We start from the raw sequence: 15167 nt of genomic DNA, 5'->3' as shown, positions 1-15167 counted from the left end.
TTTATATATGTAGTTTTATAAATGCTTATGTAGTTTATATTGACAGTAACATGAAATTATTTGAAAGAAGGGAATTAAGAACAGATCCCTACATTATTTAACTAGTTTTTACTGTTCTTGCAGGGTCATCCCAAAGTTTGTGAAAAGCTGAAAGCCCTTATGGTGGAATGGACTGATGAATTCAAGAATGACCCACAGCTTAGTTTGATTTCTGCCATGATAAAAAATCTTAAGGAGCAAGGAGTTACGTTCCCAGCTATTGGTTCTCAGGTATATTTAATTTTGTGATTGTTTTTATATTGTATCACAAATTCTTTTTGCCAGTCATTATGTATTTTACAGTTAGTAAAATAGTCTTGAATTTTGTAATTTGGCAAACAAAAGGAAATCTTTCGTCTTAATAAAACATTCCTTTGAGGGGTGAAATGCCCTGACTTACTTTAGGTTTTTATATTGCAGATGAATACAAATCAAAATGGTAAACAATAGGTTGTCAGTTTGTTGTTGAGTTCATTTTTTATCTTCCACTTTTGTGTAGGCAGCTGAACAGGCAAAAGCAAGTCCAGCTTTAGTTGCCAAAGATCCCGGTACAGTAGCCAACAAAAAGGAAGAGGAGGATTTAGCTAAAGGTGAGTGCATTTACTTGTTGATCCGATTGATATATTGGTAATTATATCAATCAATCGATTGATATCAAATAAAGAATACATTTTCATGTGAAGAACTCTTCTTTTGTAGCTATTGAACTGTCACTAAAAGAACAAAGGCAACAGCAAACAACACTTTCCACTTTGTATCCAAGCACCTCAAGCCTTTTAACAAATCACAAACATGAGGGCCGAAAGGTTCGTGCAATCTATGATTTTGAGGCTGCTGAAGACAACGAATTAACTTTTAAAGCTGGAGAACTTATAACTATCCTTGATGACAGGTAATTTTTATAGAATGCCTATTGGAATATGTTAGACTGGAAAAGTCAGTTTGAAATAATCATATCTTCTGTATAGGAGGATACGTGGAAATTCAGTTACAATAAAATATATTTACTTATTAAATACTTTATTTTGTTATCTCCTAACTTTTTTACATGCAAATGTCTTTGCATAAAGATTCTCATATAAAGATTTCTATGTATATAGAAACTGTGTATGTTTTCAAGTAATATCAATGCCTTGTACAGTACAGTTCTTAGGAAAATTTCATGTGAGTATGAGTTTTTTAATGCATGTGGTTTTAATTATTTTTTTTATCTTTAGTGATCCAAATTGGTGGAAAGGTGAAACTCATCAGGGTGTAGGATTGTTTCCATCTAATTTTGTAACAGCTGATCTTTCTGCTGAGCCAGAAATGAGTAAGTAACATTATATTTATCTGTTAAGGGATATTTCTGTAGTGGTTTACTTGTTTCCTTTCCCTTTTGATATCATGAGTTCAATTGCAAGTTAATGTGGTACTCATAAAACTGAGGAGCCCTTGCTGTGCTCTCACAAACAACAGTCATATCTTTGTGTCAGACCAAGGCTGCCCAAGCTGGCGTCTGCTCAAAAATACGATGCTGTCTGCTGCTGGATTTGTTGATAGCTTCCCTGAGACTCATTTAACAGCTCTACTGACGCATATATAAATGTAGGCAACAGCAAGTTTTTTCCAAATTGCCTTTTTGCCTGGTTGAAGTGGTATGTATCTGATCAAGGAAATACTGGCCAGATTCAAGAAACCTGTGTACTGTATGCATGCAGGGTTTTTTTTCCTGTTTACTGGTTATCTTCTTGTATCTATTTATATCAGTCTAACTTACTCTAAATATTTAATAAAGATATTAAATATTAAACCAGGTTTTAAGACGCTAGAACTAATTTCTTGAAATCTGATGCCTTTGCAAGATTGATCTTCTGTGATCTCAATATGAGTGTGCCAAAGCTGTAAGCAAGTCTGCAGAATTATGTGTTGTAAGAGTCATCTGTTCTATGTTAAGACTACCTGGTAAGAGTAGTATGATAAGAGTAGTATTTGGTAGCTTTTTAGCTATGAGCACTACTGCAGATGAACAAGATGCTTTTGCAGGTACTGTTTGGTGGAGAAAGAACAGCAAAATCTGTGAACTTCTGATTTTATATGTTGCTCTGGATAAAAGAAGACTCCAGCTTGTCATAGATGATTTCATCGGTTTTCTTTTAAACCTGACTTTATTAGCCTTCTTTCTTTCACTGTCTCTTAGTGTGTTATCCTGATGGCTTATTAATAGTATCTTATGTGCAGGAAGACTACAATAAAGGCAGTTACTTGCTAAAACTCATTTCTATTGACCTTGTGTGAACTGATGTTGTCTTTTATGCAATGTGCAGATTTAAGAAAGTTGATTAAGTCTATGGAAATTGTTTTAACCTTCAAGTGTCAACAAAATATTAATTTTTTTAATTTTCACAGTAGGTGTTTCAAGTGCAAAGAACTTAAGCAACATGCTAGCTCTGTAACATTGTTTTGTTTGTTTTTATAAAATAAAATCTGCCTTTTTATCTTACAGTGAAAGCTGAGAAGAAAACAGTGCAGTTCAGTGATGAAGTTCAAGTTGAGACAATAGAACCTGAGCCTGAACCAGTTTATATTGATGAAGTAAGCATGACAAAAGTACTAATTCTCAGCTGCTGGTACATTTGAATGTTGATGGTTAGCGCTTTCATCCTGTACTTCAAAACCAATTTGAAATATCAGGAGAACATAATCAAAAGAGATTGGGAAGGGAAAGTTGATTTAATTAAAAAAAACCCACAAAAACCAAACCTGCAGTGTTCCAATTTGCTCATGTGTCTTGAAGTTCTTAGGAGTTTCTGAAACTCATTTTGGAAACTGCATTCCATTTATCTGTTTGCCTCCAAACTAGACAATTGGTATCAAGTGATGCATTTGCTTTAGAGTTTTGCTTTAAATACCTTGGGATACCTCAGAGATACTGGTATCATCTTGATTGCTGCCTTAGATTTATTTCCACTAAAATCACCACTGTCTTCCCCCAGTCTGAAAGAACTCTTTCCTTCTCTGAAAAATGGGAGCTTTTTGTTGCTCTATAAGTAATATTTAGTAAAATTTGTACAGTCTCACCACAGAGATTCTGTAGGGTTCCCAGGAACTCTCAGCCCAGTATGTTTTCCCCTATCTTTCTTCCCCATCTCTTTTCTCTCCCTCCCAGGGGGCTTAGAATTGTTCTCTTTAAAACTTTTCTCTCTCACAACCTTCCATTTCTTTCTCAACAAAGGTTCTGTCATTGATTTTTGAAATAAAAAAATCATTTACTGTCTTCCTAAAGTCCTATTTAACTCCTCTCTCAAATGCTTTTCCTCCCAAGAGTTATTAGTTTGTAATCTGCCAAATTAGCTTATCTCAGGCCTGTCTTGAGGTGCCTTCCAGCTTTTGTCTTCTGTGATTCTATATTGGTTTATGCTTCAATGTCTTGTTTTATTTTTAAAATTACAATAGCATAATTTGTAAGGAAGCAGTTCAGTTGGATTCTTCCTGCCTTTCCTGCGTTTAAGAAGGGAAAAACATCGGTTTAGTTTCTGTTTTGATATGGCTCCGGCCTGTTAAAGGCTATTTATTTGATAGCACTTGGCTAAAAAGTGATTTTTAATAATTTGCATGTAATGCTTGGTTAAGCAATACAGTTCAGTCAAAGAGTTTATGCCTGTTAACTTTCTACCCTTTGTTATTTTATAAATGGGTTATACCTGAACTGCTTAATCAAGGATGACTGTTGGAACAGGCTGCTGAGGGAGGTGGTTAAGTCACTATCCCTGGAAATAAGATGTGTAGATGTGGTGCTTGGTGACATGGTTTAGTGGTGGACTTGGCAGTGCTAGGTTAAGGGCTGGACTTAATGATCTGAAAGATCTTTTCCAACCTAAGCATTTCTGTGACTTATTCTGAAGTCAAATGTGCAATCGCTCCATACATCATCTTTTAAAAAAACCTTTCTTGTGTATGTTATTCACATATATATTAGTAATGACATTGCTTATGTGCTGACAGGCCTCATACACTTAGAGAATGCAGGATAGTTTTTCAGTGAATTTAGTTTTAAGTACCCATTTTTTAAGTACTCTCTCAATGTACTCTGTCAAAACATTTCCGCTAATCCCACTAGGTGGTAGTATTGCATACTTGATAACTAGAATATAAAAATAGCAATTGCTCAAAAAATAATGTTTAGAAAGACTTTTAGGAATAAAGGCATATTCTGCACATTCCACTTGTTATTACTAATCATTTTTATTATTTGGCTTTTCTTTTTTCAGGCATCATCATTCCTGTAAAGTAGCACATATAATTTGTGTATTTTCTTAAAGTTAGTCTACATTATTTGCAAGTCCCAAGAAATCCAGATGGCTGTTGTAAATAGATGCTTTAACTTACTGTCCTGAAAGTGTTGGTTCTGCCCCCCACATATGCCCTAATTACGCCATTTGTCTTTTAGGATAAAATGGACCAACTCTTGCAGATGTTGCAAAGTGCAGATCCATCTGATGACCAGCCAGACCTCCCAGAATTGCTTCATCTGGAGGGTAAGAAAATTTCATGTTTTTTTTGTTTTGTTTTCCTCTCTAATAATTACCTATATCAAAAGAAATTGAAATAAAGTGGAAACTGCTTCAGCTTCATATGCACACCACCAGCATGCCTGGGGAAAATGCCTGAACCACAATTATCTTCTCACTTCTTGTTTCCCACATCTAAGAGGACAAAGTTTCACTTTAAAACAAGCCCACTCCTCTCTCCAGGAAACTATATTCCGTATTCTTTTCCTTTTCAAGACCTGGTAATACTTATTTCAATCTTATTCAGCCATTTTTTCCTTCATAGAGTAGCACAGAATGAGTTGCTAAAGGAGCTTAAGGAATGCTCTAGTTGGTTTTGGGCCCCTCACTAGAGGAAGATCAAGATGCTGGAGCCTGTCCAGAGAAGGGCAACAAAGATGGTGAGGAGTTTAGAGCACGAGTCTTATGAGGAGTGACTGAGGGAATTGGGGTTGTTTAGTCTGGAGAAAAGGAGACTGAGGGGAGATCTTATCACTCTCTACAACTACCTAAAAGGAGATTGTAGTGAGGTCGGGGGTTGGTCTCTTCTCCCTGGTAGCCAGTGGCAAGAAAAAGGGAAATGGCCTCAAGATACACCAGGAGAAATTTAGGTTGGATATTGGGAGGAATTTCTTTACTGGAAGGGTTGTCAGGCATTAAGATACACTGCCCAGGGAGATGATCGAGTCACCATCCCTAGAGGTGTTTAAAAGATGTCATACTTGGGGACATGGTCTAGTGGCAAACTTAGGAGGGCTGGATTGACCCTGGTAGGACCTGGTGATTTTAAAGGTCTTTTCCACCTGAAAACATTCTGTGTGATTCTGTGGAGGTTCCATGAGGGGAAGATGAAACACTTCTGAGGCTTAGACTAGGCCTCTGGGCATCCCACATACTTTTCACTTGCATGTACGTTTTTTTAGGACTTTAATACCTTACACAGTGCTACAAATTAGACTAGTCCTTTAGTCTCAAATTATGCAGACTGCCTCTTCGAAGAGGCATTACAGACCACTTTACCTGGGTTGATAGATGCAGCAAAATTTTTGGAAGGGAGCCTTGGAGAGGGAAATAAAGAAACTTACCTATTATGAGTCAGATCATTGGTGTCTTTGATATGCAGATGATTTGAATAATTTCAACTTGGTTTTCCTTTTATTGTTGTTATAAATAGTCTTTTTTTAGTAAAGTTGAGCATATTATCTAGGTTGCAGTGGCAGATTTTCTTTCTTGAAGAAGAGATCGCCTTTCAGATTTACCTGAACTATTTTATGCAAACTAATTTCAGCCTTACACTTCCTGGATGTTAAATGTGTTTTGGTTTTGCTTTATTTTTATTTTCTTGTTAAAAAGAACTTTTAGAACTGTACCACTGGTCAAAACTTCAGCTGGATCTCATTCTTAAATTGTTGATTACACTGCCTCTGTTACTGTAACTTTTTTGGCACACAGATTGTAGTAATTACAAAAAAAAAATCAGTCTGACATCTACCCATTTCTATGATAACTTTTTTAGATCTGCTTTCTGACTTGCATTATGGGAATGTTTACTCTGTTATATTTTAATATCCTCCTATTCCAGCAATGTGCCACCAAATGGGACCTCTCATAGATGAAAAGTTGGAAGATATAGACAGGTAAAAAAAGTCAAATATTTTGACTCAAATATAGATTAATTCTTAGAAATACTGGTGTTGTTACTTAATGTTATCTTAATAACTTCTATTAATTCTGGCAAAGAAAATAGGAGTATTTTTTAGTGACTTCTCACTTGGGAGGAAATCTGAAGGTTTCTTTCCTAGTGCTATAATATTTTATAGTATTGTACCATTCGGTATTCTGGCACTTGACAGTCAGTATGAGTATGTTGCTTATTATGCTTCATGAAAGTTTTCCTGTGCTGTCTGCTCTCTGTTTTCTGAAGTTACCTAAATTGTAGAGTAAGCTGTAAAATGTATTTTCTAGGAAACATTCAGAACTTTCAGAGCTCAATGTTAAAGCAATGGAGGCTCTTTCTTTATATAACAAACTGATGAATGAAGACCCAATGTATTCCATGTATGCAAAACTACAAAACCAACAGTATTATGTGCAGTCATCTGGTGTTTCTGGCTCTCAGGTATGTATGTAACCTTTAAAAGCTATTAATGTTATCAAGTACGTACTAAGCCATGGCTGAGTTTTTATAATTTATTAGTGATAAGTAGTTTTTCACTTGAGCTAATGATTTATAAAATGTGCTTGAATATTTTTTTACAGTATGCTTCTGTACACTACCAAAAGAAATAAATTCTGATATATAAAGTATGCAAGTTGCAAGTTATAATTAATTTCCTATTTCTGCCTTTCTGTTCCCACCCCACTGCCCCCTGAGTTGGAAACCTCTTTTTATGACATTTATTACCTTAATGCTAGGTTAAAATCATCTTGTTCCTTCAGAGGTAATCTCAAGTGAAAAAGCAATGCTTTCTCACAACACAGTATGTAAAAAAGAAAACAACAACCCAAAACAAAACCAAAAAACAAACAACCAACCACCTAACTTGTTTCAGCTGCACACTTTAGATAGTCTCCTTTTGCAGGTTTGAATGCTTTTATTTCTTTCTGTTCAGTTTTTTTTTTGGTCAAGGAAAAAGCCCATTCTGTGCTTCGTGTTGCACATAAAATTAAAAACTAAAGAGTTAGGCTTTTGCGTAGTGGGTTAAAGAAAGTAGAGAACTAAAGGAGTATAGTTCCTGTTTAAGATTATGCTCTGCCCCCCCTGAGAAGAATCTCTTCTTTTACTTTGCCTTTTATTTGAAAATATCAGAAGAGACCATTTAGCATTAATATAACTGAATTTAAAAATTATAATTCCTTCATGGCAGCATTTCCATGTAATTGACTTATCTCAGAGTAGATCTTTTGTCTTACTCATATACTATAGTACTTCTGAAAGGTCTTTTAAACATTTAAATGCTTTAATTCCATAATCTAATGCATACTCTCTGTATTATTTCCCTGTTTATAGGAATATGTAACATTTCAACTGTATTTAATAATTTACCTGCTTTTTGAGTGAGTTAAAAAATAATTCAGGCCAGCTTAATACCTACACCCTGTTCTATAAACTTGTGATAAACAATCATGTCATGATACTATCAAATAATTTTAATGTTTTGTAAATGGGAGTATTTCTGAGGGTACTTAAAGGAATTTGAGATCAAAATGTGCCAGTATAATGCTATGAAAAATTAGGAGGTCTCATGCCTTTGCTGCCTTCTAAAATTCTTTTGCGATATTGATTTGTCTTCCATAAATGTCATCCTAGGTTAATGATTCTTAAGACAGAAGAGCTGTATATCATCAAGTTTTGCATCAACGCAGCAGTTCATGAGACCTGATAATTTTCTCGACTAATTTGTGTTAAGCCAGATGATTCATGAGGGAACAAAAGCATGGGACTTAAAAGCTTAGTCTTGAAGTCTTGATTTAGAATAAAGCTGGCACCTCTACTAGCAAGCTTTCCCCCTAGTTAGTTGTAAAAAAACTGCCTTATTTTCATTTGAAGTTTTATTAAGACTTCTTTTTCCCTTCTGCCCCACTTAAACAATTTTACAACGGCAGTCTCAACAGTTACATGAAATGATAGGTTAACTAACGATACAAAAATAAAACAGTATTGGCTTTCCATTTTAGTGACTCTAGTTAGTGAAAGTTATCTAGGCATCAAAAAGAATTCTGCTGCAGACCGCTATTTATGTGATTTAAATCCTTCAGTATTTTCATTCAAAAGTAGCAGCTCTTAATTAGTTTGAGTGATAGTCATTAAAATGAAATTTGGAATACAAGTTTTCTAGTAAACTGTTTGACCTTTCTAGTATTGGAGCCCTCAGGTTAGAAGTGTAAACAGTGTCCTTTGAAAATCTGCTATTTCTTTTCGTGTTGCATCACTGGATAGAAGACAATCAGTTACATTCTATTAAAACATCTCTAATAAAAGGTTTGTGAGGATGTCTTTAAGTTCTAAAGTCGGATATTAAATTCCAAATTTGCTTGTATTCTATTTTTAATATTCCTTTATTTAACTTCCTAGGTTTACCCGGGGCAGCCTCAAAGTAATGCATATTTGGTGACAGGGAGCGCACAGATGGGCCATATTCAAGGCTATAATCTTCCTCCTGAACAGCTCTCTTCTCTCAGCCAAGGCACGGTTACTCCATCTGCCAGCTCAGTACTGCCTGGTCAGCCCGCACAGACGTCTTACACAAAGTAATATTAAATAGTTTCCTATTCAGGTTTAAATCAATTTAAATGTAAAGGACTACAGATAGTGTTTAAGGGTTTATTTTTTCTTAGAAGTATAATTTTAAACACAACTGAAAGTTAGTTTAGTGCAATTATTTCCAGTGTGCTTTTTATTGGTGTTGTGTATTTGGTAAAAATTCCTGACAAACCTCAAAATTTTCTGCTGTTTTTATAATTTTTCCTAGTTTTTAATTTTATCTTATATATGTTTCTTTTATATTAAAAAAATAGAGAAGATGTTGTAGACGTGACCTTTTTTTTTTCCTTTTAAATTAACTTTTAATATACAGCTATTATTGAAAATTATCTGCTGCTCTGGCTGGCTTTGCATAATTTCTAAGATAGCATGTACTAGGTTTTCTTTTATTTCAAATATCTTACTGTGGAAGGATAGGGTGAATTCTGCTGATTTGGGGAAAGAAATGAATGGGCTATGAATGCTTACTGAAGCTTATACAGATTCTCAATATAAAGGAACTACAAGTGGCTTTCTATTTTGGGTAGATACCATGGGGATTCCATGTTACACATTGAAATAACACAAAGTATAGATTCACAGTATAGTTATAAATCCATGGAAGGTTTGTTAGGTATGTTTAAATCTGAGGAATGTGATTGAATTTTAATTGGAATATTTGTTTGCCAGAGTTTTAAATGTGCAAGGTGTCCAGAGTTAGGAGATTTTAGTGTGTATATCTGGAACAGCTGAAAAAGCAATGAAGTGTTGTTGTTTTGTTGCTAAACTGTTTCATAATTCAACTTTAATTCTCTTTTTTCAGTGCAATGGTTGGCTCTGTTGCTGGGAATACTTACTCTAACCAGGCTTCCGTGTACAGTCCACCACCTGCTACTGTTGATGTTGCTGCTTATCAGAACGCTGGAACTAATATGTCCCAGGTGCCAAACTATAACTTAGCATCTACACCTCTTCCACAGACAGCAGGCAGCCAACAAGCACCTCCACAACCACCACAGCCTCCGCCACCTCAACAACCACAGCATAGTTACTCACAGAAGGCTCTACTATAGGATCCAGAACTTCTGATTCCTAATCTTCTTTAACCTCTGCTAAAGGCAGTTGGCAGTTCTATGAGTTTCTTCCTTTAATCTCTTAAAGTTTATCCTCAGCTTAATAAGAATCTATCTTGGTGAACAAGTTCAATTTGCACTGACTTTCTAGGATTTTTTTTTTTTTTTTAATTTTGCAGAAGAACGGATATACTTAGGACACTTAATTCCTTTTAAAATGCCTAAAAATTGGTACAAGATTATTTATGCCTGGTAAAATTGGCTAGTCTGTGAAAACAACACTTGCAAACTGTTGTGGCGTATGTTATGTACATATAGTGTGTGATTGCGATAGTGGCTATTTCGTATAGCTATTGTGATCATGTGAATATATTTAACACAATGTTTAAAAATAATTTACTATTTTATTTTAATCATGAACTGACAACCATGTCTCATAGTTTTGTCTAGTTTTATGACAGATGTGATGTCTTTTTCCAATGCAGGAGAAGCTGTAATTCTGCATATCATGGTTACACTTACAAGCTAAGGTCTATATATGAATTTACAAACTTAGGAGTTTCATTGCTTCTTGAATTGAATACAATTATATCATGACTACTAGATGGCTTATCTACCAAAGTAAACTAGGTAACTAGTAAGTGATTTGGGGGGATAACAGCAAATTATGATTCTGCTTCAGATATAATTAATAACTCAAAAACTAATATTCAGAGGCTGCTAAACATATCATGGGACCATGCAACAGGATCTTGCTTTTTATCGTAAGAAGCATTTAATTTATTTTTCCATGTTCTTTTTTACAATAAGAACCAGAACTGTATTTGGTGTGTGTTGGTAGAGATTACACCAAAGACAGGAATTCAGTTGGAGGAGAAACAATGGAATTTTAAACTGGAACACACATGATCAACACTACGTTACTCAAGTCTTCTTAATTAGAACACTGAGAATTACAGACATTTAAATCACTTTGCTGAACAAACCTTCAGGGCTTTATTTTATCTCTTGTGGCCTTGCTTAGCAATTTGTTCTGTTTACTGTTCTTACACAAACACTTCTGCCTTAAACATCTCTTTCAATTTCCAGTTGTACCATTTGACTTTTAGCCCTTCTATAGTCTGAATAGTATATGAGACATCTTGTTTTCATTTGCTTTCAGGTTAGTTTGAATTCTTTTCTGCAGCAATGTGCATTAGCCTTTGTTAAACCTTTGCGTTTCTCAGTAAATTTAGCCAGGTGGCTCTTTAAGGCATGATATTTTCTTTCTACAGCTTAGGGTGCTGCAAAAAGATGGTAATGGAAGACAACATTTTAGATATGCCTGATGAGAGCTTCTTGTACAAAGACTTTTGTTACTTTGCATTTATATTCAATCTGTTAATGCATCCTGGTTTCCTTGTATCTTTTCCAGTGACTCTAGCTCTAATTAGAGCAATACTTGATGACTTCAACATCAGATCTATGTTTTGAGTCTTGTTAGCGTGTATGTCAAATTGTTCACTTTTGTGTACTATATTTTGGTGTGATGCTTCTGGAATTAAATGTTGCAGTTGTACATTGTACTATAAGCTGACCTCAGCTATCCCATACACTCTCGCATCTCTTCACGGTTACCTAACATGCCTTTGTTTCACTATTTTAATAGATACTGATATTTTGCCTGTTAATGCTTTCCAGGGACTGATGTGCATAACTTCTAACTGGGGTTGTTAGAAAACATGCCCATAGCTGATGTGTTCCAGTTGGGCATGTTCTAACTAGCGGGCTGGGTTGATACTAGTATTTTCACGTATTGTTCTTGTCCAGAATTCTTTAGCACCTTCACAGACCGTCATTACTTCAGTACTTGATGTCATCGCAAAAGCCTAGGGAATTTGAAAGGAAACACGAAAAAAGAAATAAATCCTACAAATTGTGTAGTAATAGATAATTTTTGATAGATTGAAAAGGTGATTTTCTTTAGAAAGAGCATGAAGTATTTGTATAGCGTTCTCTATACCTCTCTCTAAGGTATGCTTTACATACCTTATTTCAAATCAGAGAGACAATATGTATAGGAATGTATAATTTCTACACAGCAGTGAAAGCAACTTTTTCCCCCATAGATTCAAGGAGAAGCTTGAAGCATCATAATGGTCCAGCCAACATGGACTACTTGTATTCTTAGGTTTTCACGTGTTGTTACATGTTGCCTAATACAGACCTATGGAACCTCTGTACCAAAATGGCTCAGCAAAAGTACTTTTTGTTACTAATTTGCCTTTGTTTTTAAAGTTTTTCGTGTCTTCTTTCCTTTACACGCAGGAGTGCATGTTACTGGTTTCTCTTTTGAACACTGAAAACGTATGTGTATCTTAAGTTTTTCTGCTTTCCAACTTACCTATTTGAGGTATTTATCCATCTTTAAGGAAACTGAAATGACCAGAAAACACTTTCTAAGATGTGGTGCCACTGTAAATTCAGTATAATAAAACTTGTGGAAAAAAAGATGGACACTTATTTTCCTTTACACATTTGTCTGTTAGTCACTGCTTTAAGGTATCTGCAGTAACGTATTGTGGATTTTAGTTGATTTAGCATCAGTTTTCGTTGTCCACAATTGCTGGGTGCAGTAGGTCACTGTGTATTTAGGTTCAGAGTCTTAGCGTTTCTGTTGCATACTACATTTTCCATTTCAGATGCAATTTTCAGCTGTGTTACTTCATGTTGATTTTTCTCATTTATCAGAAAAGATGATTTTGTCCTCTTGTTTGATTGTGTCCCATATAATAGATTCTCTGAAGTGAAACCCCCTGCCTTGCTAGATGCTGCCATTGCACAAAATCCCTCACTCATCTTCTTATATCCGTTCTAACTGATAATTTAGCAATTGTATTTCAATTCACTTCCTCTCTTCTGGTTTAGTATTGTGAACCTGGAGGTGCTGGGGCTTCTCTGCTGTGATTTATTTGGAGATTCCTCATTTATGCATTGTTTTTACCAAGTTTGTGTGTGTTCTGTCTTACTATGGTGTTGAACACTGAAATATGGACATGAACAGCTGCTGTATGAAAAGCTTTTAATCAAATGGATAAAATGTCAGAAAAATCAATCCATTGGAAAATTAAGAATCCCTGGAAATTGTTATTTATATTCAGATAGAAGATTTGAAATTTTTGAATGTCATGATTCTTTACGTGTAAATTGTCAATGAAAGGCTAAATTGTTTTCGTAACATTTTGTATAACCCTTTGTTGTTTAACTCTCATCAAGGAATAATACAAAAATGTTAATTAACTTCAGAAGGTGTATTTTAGTGGCTTGGTTATCATGAACTGGAGCAAACTTTGGAAAGTGCCTTCTGTGCATTTCTCTTCTATAATATAAACAAAGCTTGTTTACACTTGTGTATCATCTCAATTTATGTGGGCATAACAAAGATGTCAAGATTTATTGTAAAACATCCTGGGAAACATACTGAGGCAGTGTGTTAAAATTTGCTAAACTGATGTCACGGTAGCATGTTCCAGAGCGAGCAGCTCCAGGAATGGTTGCGCTGTATTTACCCGCCTCTGTTTCATGACTGGTACCCATGTAGGTCTATATTTAATGTTGTTGGCCAAAGTACAAATAGCAGTAAAACAGCAGTGAAAAGGAACAAAATGTAAGAATTACTCCATGCTTCCCAAGAGGTGTGAAGCAGCATATTGCCCTCATGGTGCAGTTACTGTTCATGGCTTTTGAGAGTGGGGACAGGGACAGATCTGAATTTGAGTAACCAGAACTTCAGAGTATTCTGCCAGGTTACAAATGCTAAGATGTAACAAAGGACATAAATTTGCTTTTAATAACATGTAAATATTCTGCAGATCAAATCTAGGCTGCCACTATAGTTCTCTGATTTCTTCTAGATGGCAGGAACATCAGATTTACAAAGGACAACCACTTAATACCTCATTCTTGCATTTTTTTTTTATTTTCTATAATATCACCTTATTTTTCACTCATATTTCAAAGCTATCTGTGCAGTCCTTACATATAAAGGCCTTACCTTATTCCTTAGCTGCTCGGTTTCACAAACAGAATGAAAATTAACATCTCTAATTACAAAAGCTACAATAACACTTTGAATTACAAAACTACAGCTTCCTTTGGAGAAGATGGTTGTATCTGTCTTGAAGAACAAGGGAGCATAATTTTTCCAGTCAAAAATTAGGAGATTTAAAGGAAGAGGTGAAGTAAAAGTTACAAAAACCTCCAATGCTAACAGCAGGCAGAATCATTTTTTACTCTGTTATTCAAAGCTAGTGAAGTTGACCAAGTTCACACTACACATACTCCTTTTTCATTTTCAGCTGCAGTAACAGCTATTTACCTTTATGTGTGTGCTATCCAGCACTGTAGTAAAACATGGAAAGGCCCTGGCATTTGAACTTTTTGCTTCAATACGTAAAAAACACTATGTACATTTTTGAAGCGTTGTTTCTTAAATTAGGGCATCTGCATTTACAAACATTCCATTTACTACTACTTAAAATTGCAGATCTCGAGTTCGTTTTTCATGCTGCTACCTTGGCAAAAAGGTGGTAGACCTTTCTGTTCTTCTATCCTGCATGTGCTTCTAGAAATCCAAATATTTTTTTGTCTTTGTCATGAAAAAGAAGCCTGCTGCAGTCTGCTTTGGTTTTAATAAAGTGTACACAGTAGCAAAGTGCATTTTTTGTTTTCTTTGTTTTGATGCTCCCTTTGATGTTGGCATATGTATATATTTAGATATACTGCACTGTTGTACAAGAACTGTTTTAGTAAATAGCACTTTGTAAAAACTGTTGGGTTTCGTATGAATGCAAAATATTAAAGTTGGAGTATTTAGTTCATTGTGTTGCAAAGTCAATTTATAAGTCGCATGGAAAAATAATCGGAAGAGAACTTCCTTTGCTGGAAGGACTTGGAGATAGTACATCTAACAGACCTTCCCTAGTCTGAGCTCAAATTTTCACCATCTTAGCAACTGCACTTTGGATCTTACTTGCAGAGGTGCTGAACATCCAGCAGAATCGTGTGGTGTGGTTGGTAAAGCCTGTCACCATCGAGATGCCATTCACTTGTAGAGACTCATTTGATGGGTCAGTGTCTCTAATTTACCACTTTTTGGCTATAGAAACACATATACCAAGAAGAGGATCCCTTCAATGTACCCATGCCTGGGCCACTTAATTTTGTGCATTTTATTCTATAGTGGGTTTCTAGATTTACTAATAAGCGAACAAATCACACTGGAATCTATTTCTGGCCAGTTGT

General features: G+C 35.2%; 1 protein-coding gene across 1 annotated transcript in view; it reads left to right on the top strand.

Moving 5' to 3' along the window:
• STAM (signal transducing adaptor molecule) overlaps positions 1 to 14743 on the top strand; it is a 34395-nt gene extending 19652 nt beyond the window's left edge. Inside the window, exons 5-14 of the mRNA XM_069859550.1 lie at positions 124 to 270; positions 539 to 629; positions 739 to 931; positions 1257 to 1351; positions 2525 to 2613; positions 4469 to 4556; positions 6151 to 6205; positions 6534 to 6687; positions 8644 to 8819; positions 9635 to 14743. Of these exons, the coding sequence (XP_069715651.1) occupies positions 124 to 270; positions 539 to 629; positions 739 to 931; positions 1257 to 1351; positions 2525 to 2613; positions 4469 to 4556; positions 6151 to 6205; positions 6534 to 6687; positions 8644 to 8819; positions 9635 to 9884 (1338 nt within the window). The 3' untranslated portion in view covers positions 9885 to 14743. The remainder of the gene's footprint in view (positions 1 to 123; positions 271 to 538; positions 630 to 738; positions 932 to 1256; positions 1352 to 2524; positions 2614 to 4468; positions 4557 to 6150; positions 6206 to 6533; positions 6688 to 8643; positions 8820 to 9634) is intronic.
• The last annotated feature ends 424 nt before the right edge of the window (positions 14744 to 15167 follow it).

The sequence above is a fragment of the Phaenicophaeus curvirostris genome, chromosome 6 (assembly GCF_032191515.1).
Source record: "Phaenicophaeus curvirostris isolate KB17595 chromosome 6, BPBGC_Pcur_1.0, whole genome shotgun sequence".
Lineage (NCBI taxonomy): Eukaryota > Metazoa > Chordata > Aves > Cuculiformes > Cuculidae > Phaenicophaeus > Phaenicophaeus curvirostris.
The sequence above is the reverse complement of the archived record's forward strand: the minus strand, read 5'-3'. Positions and strand labels throughout refer to the sequence as shown.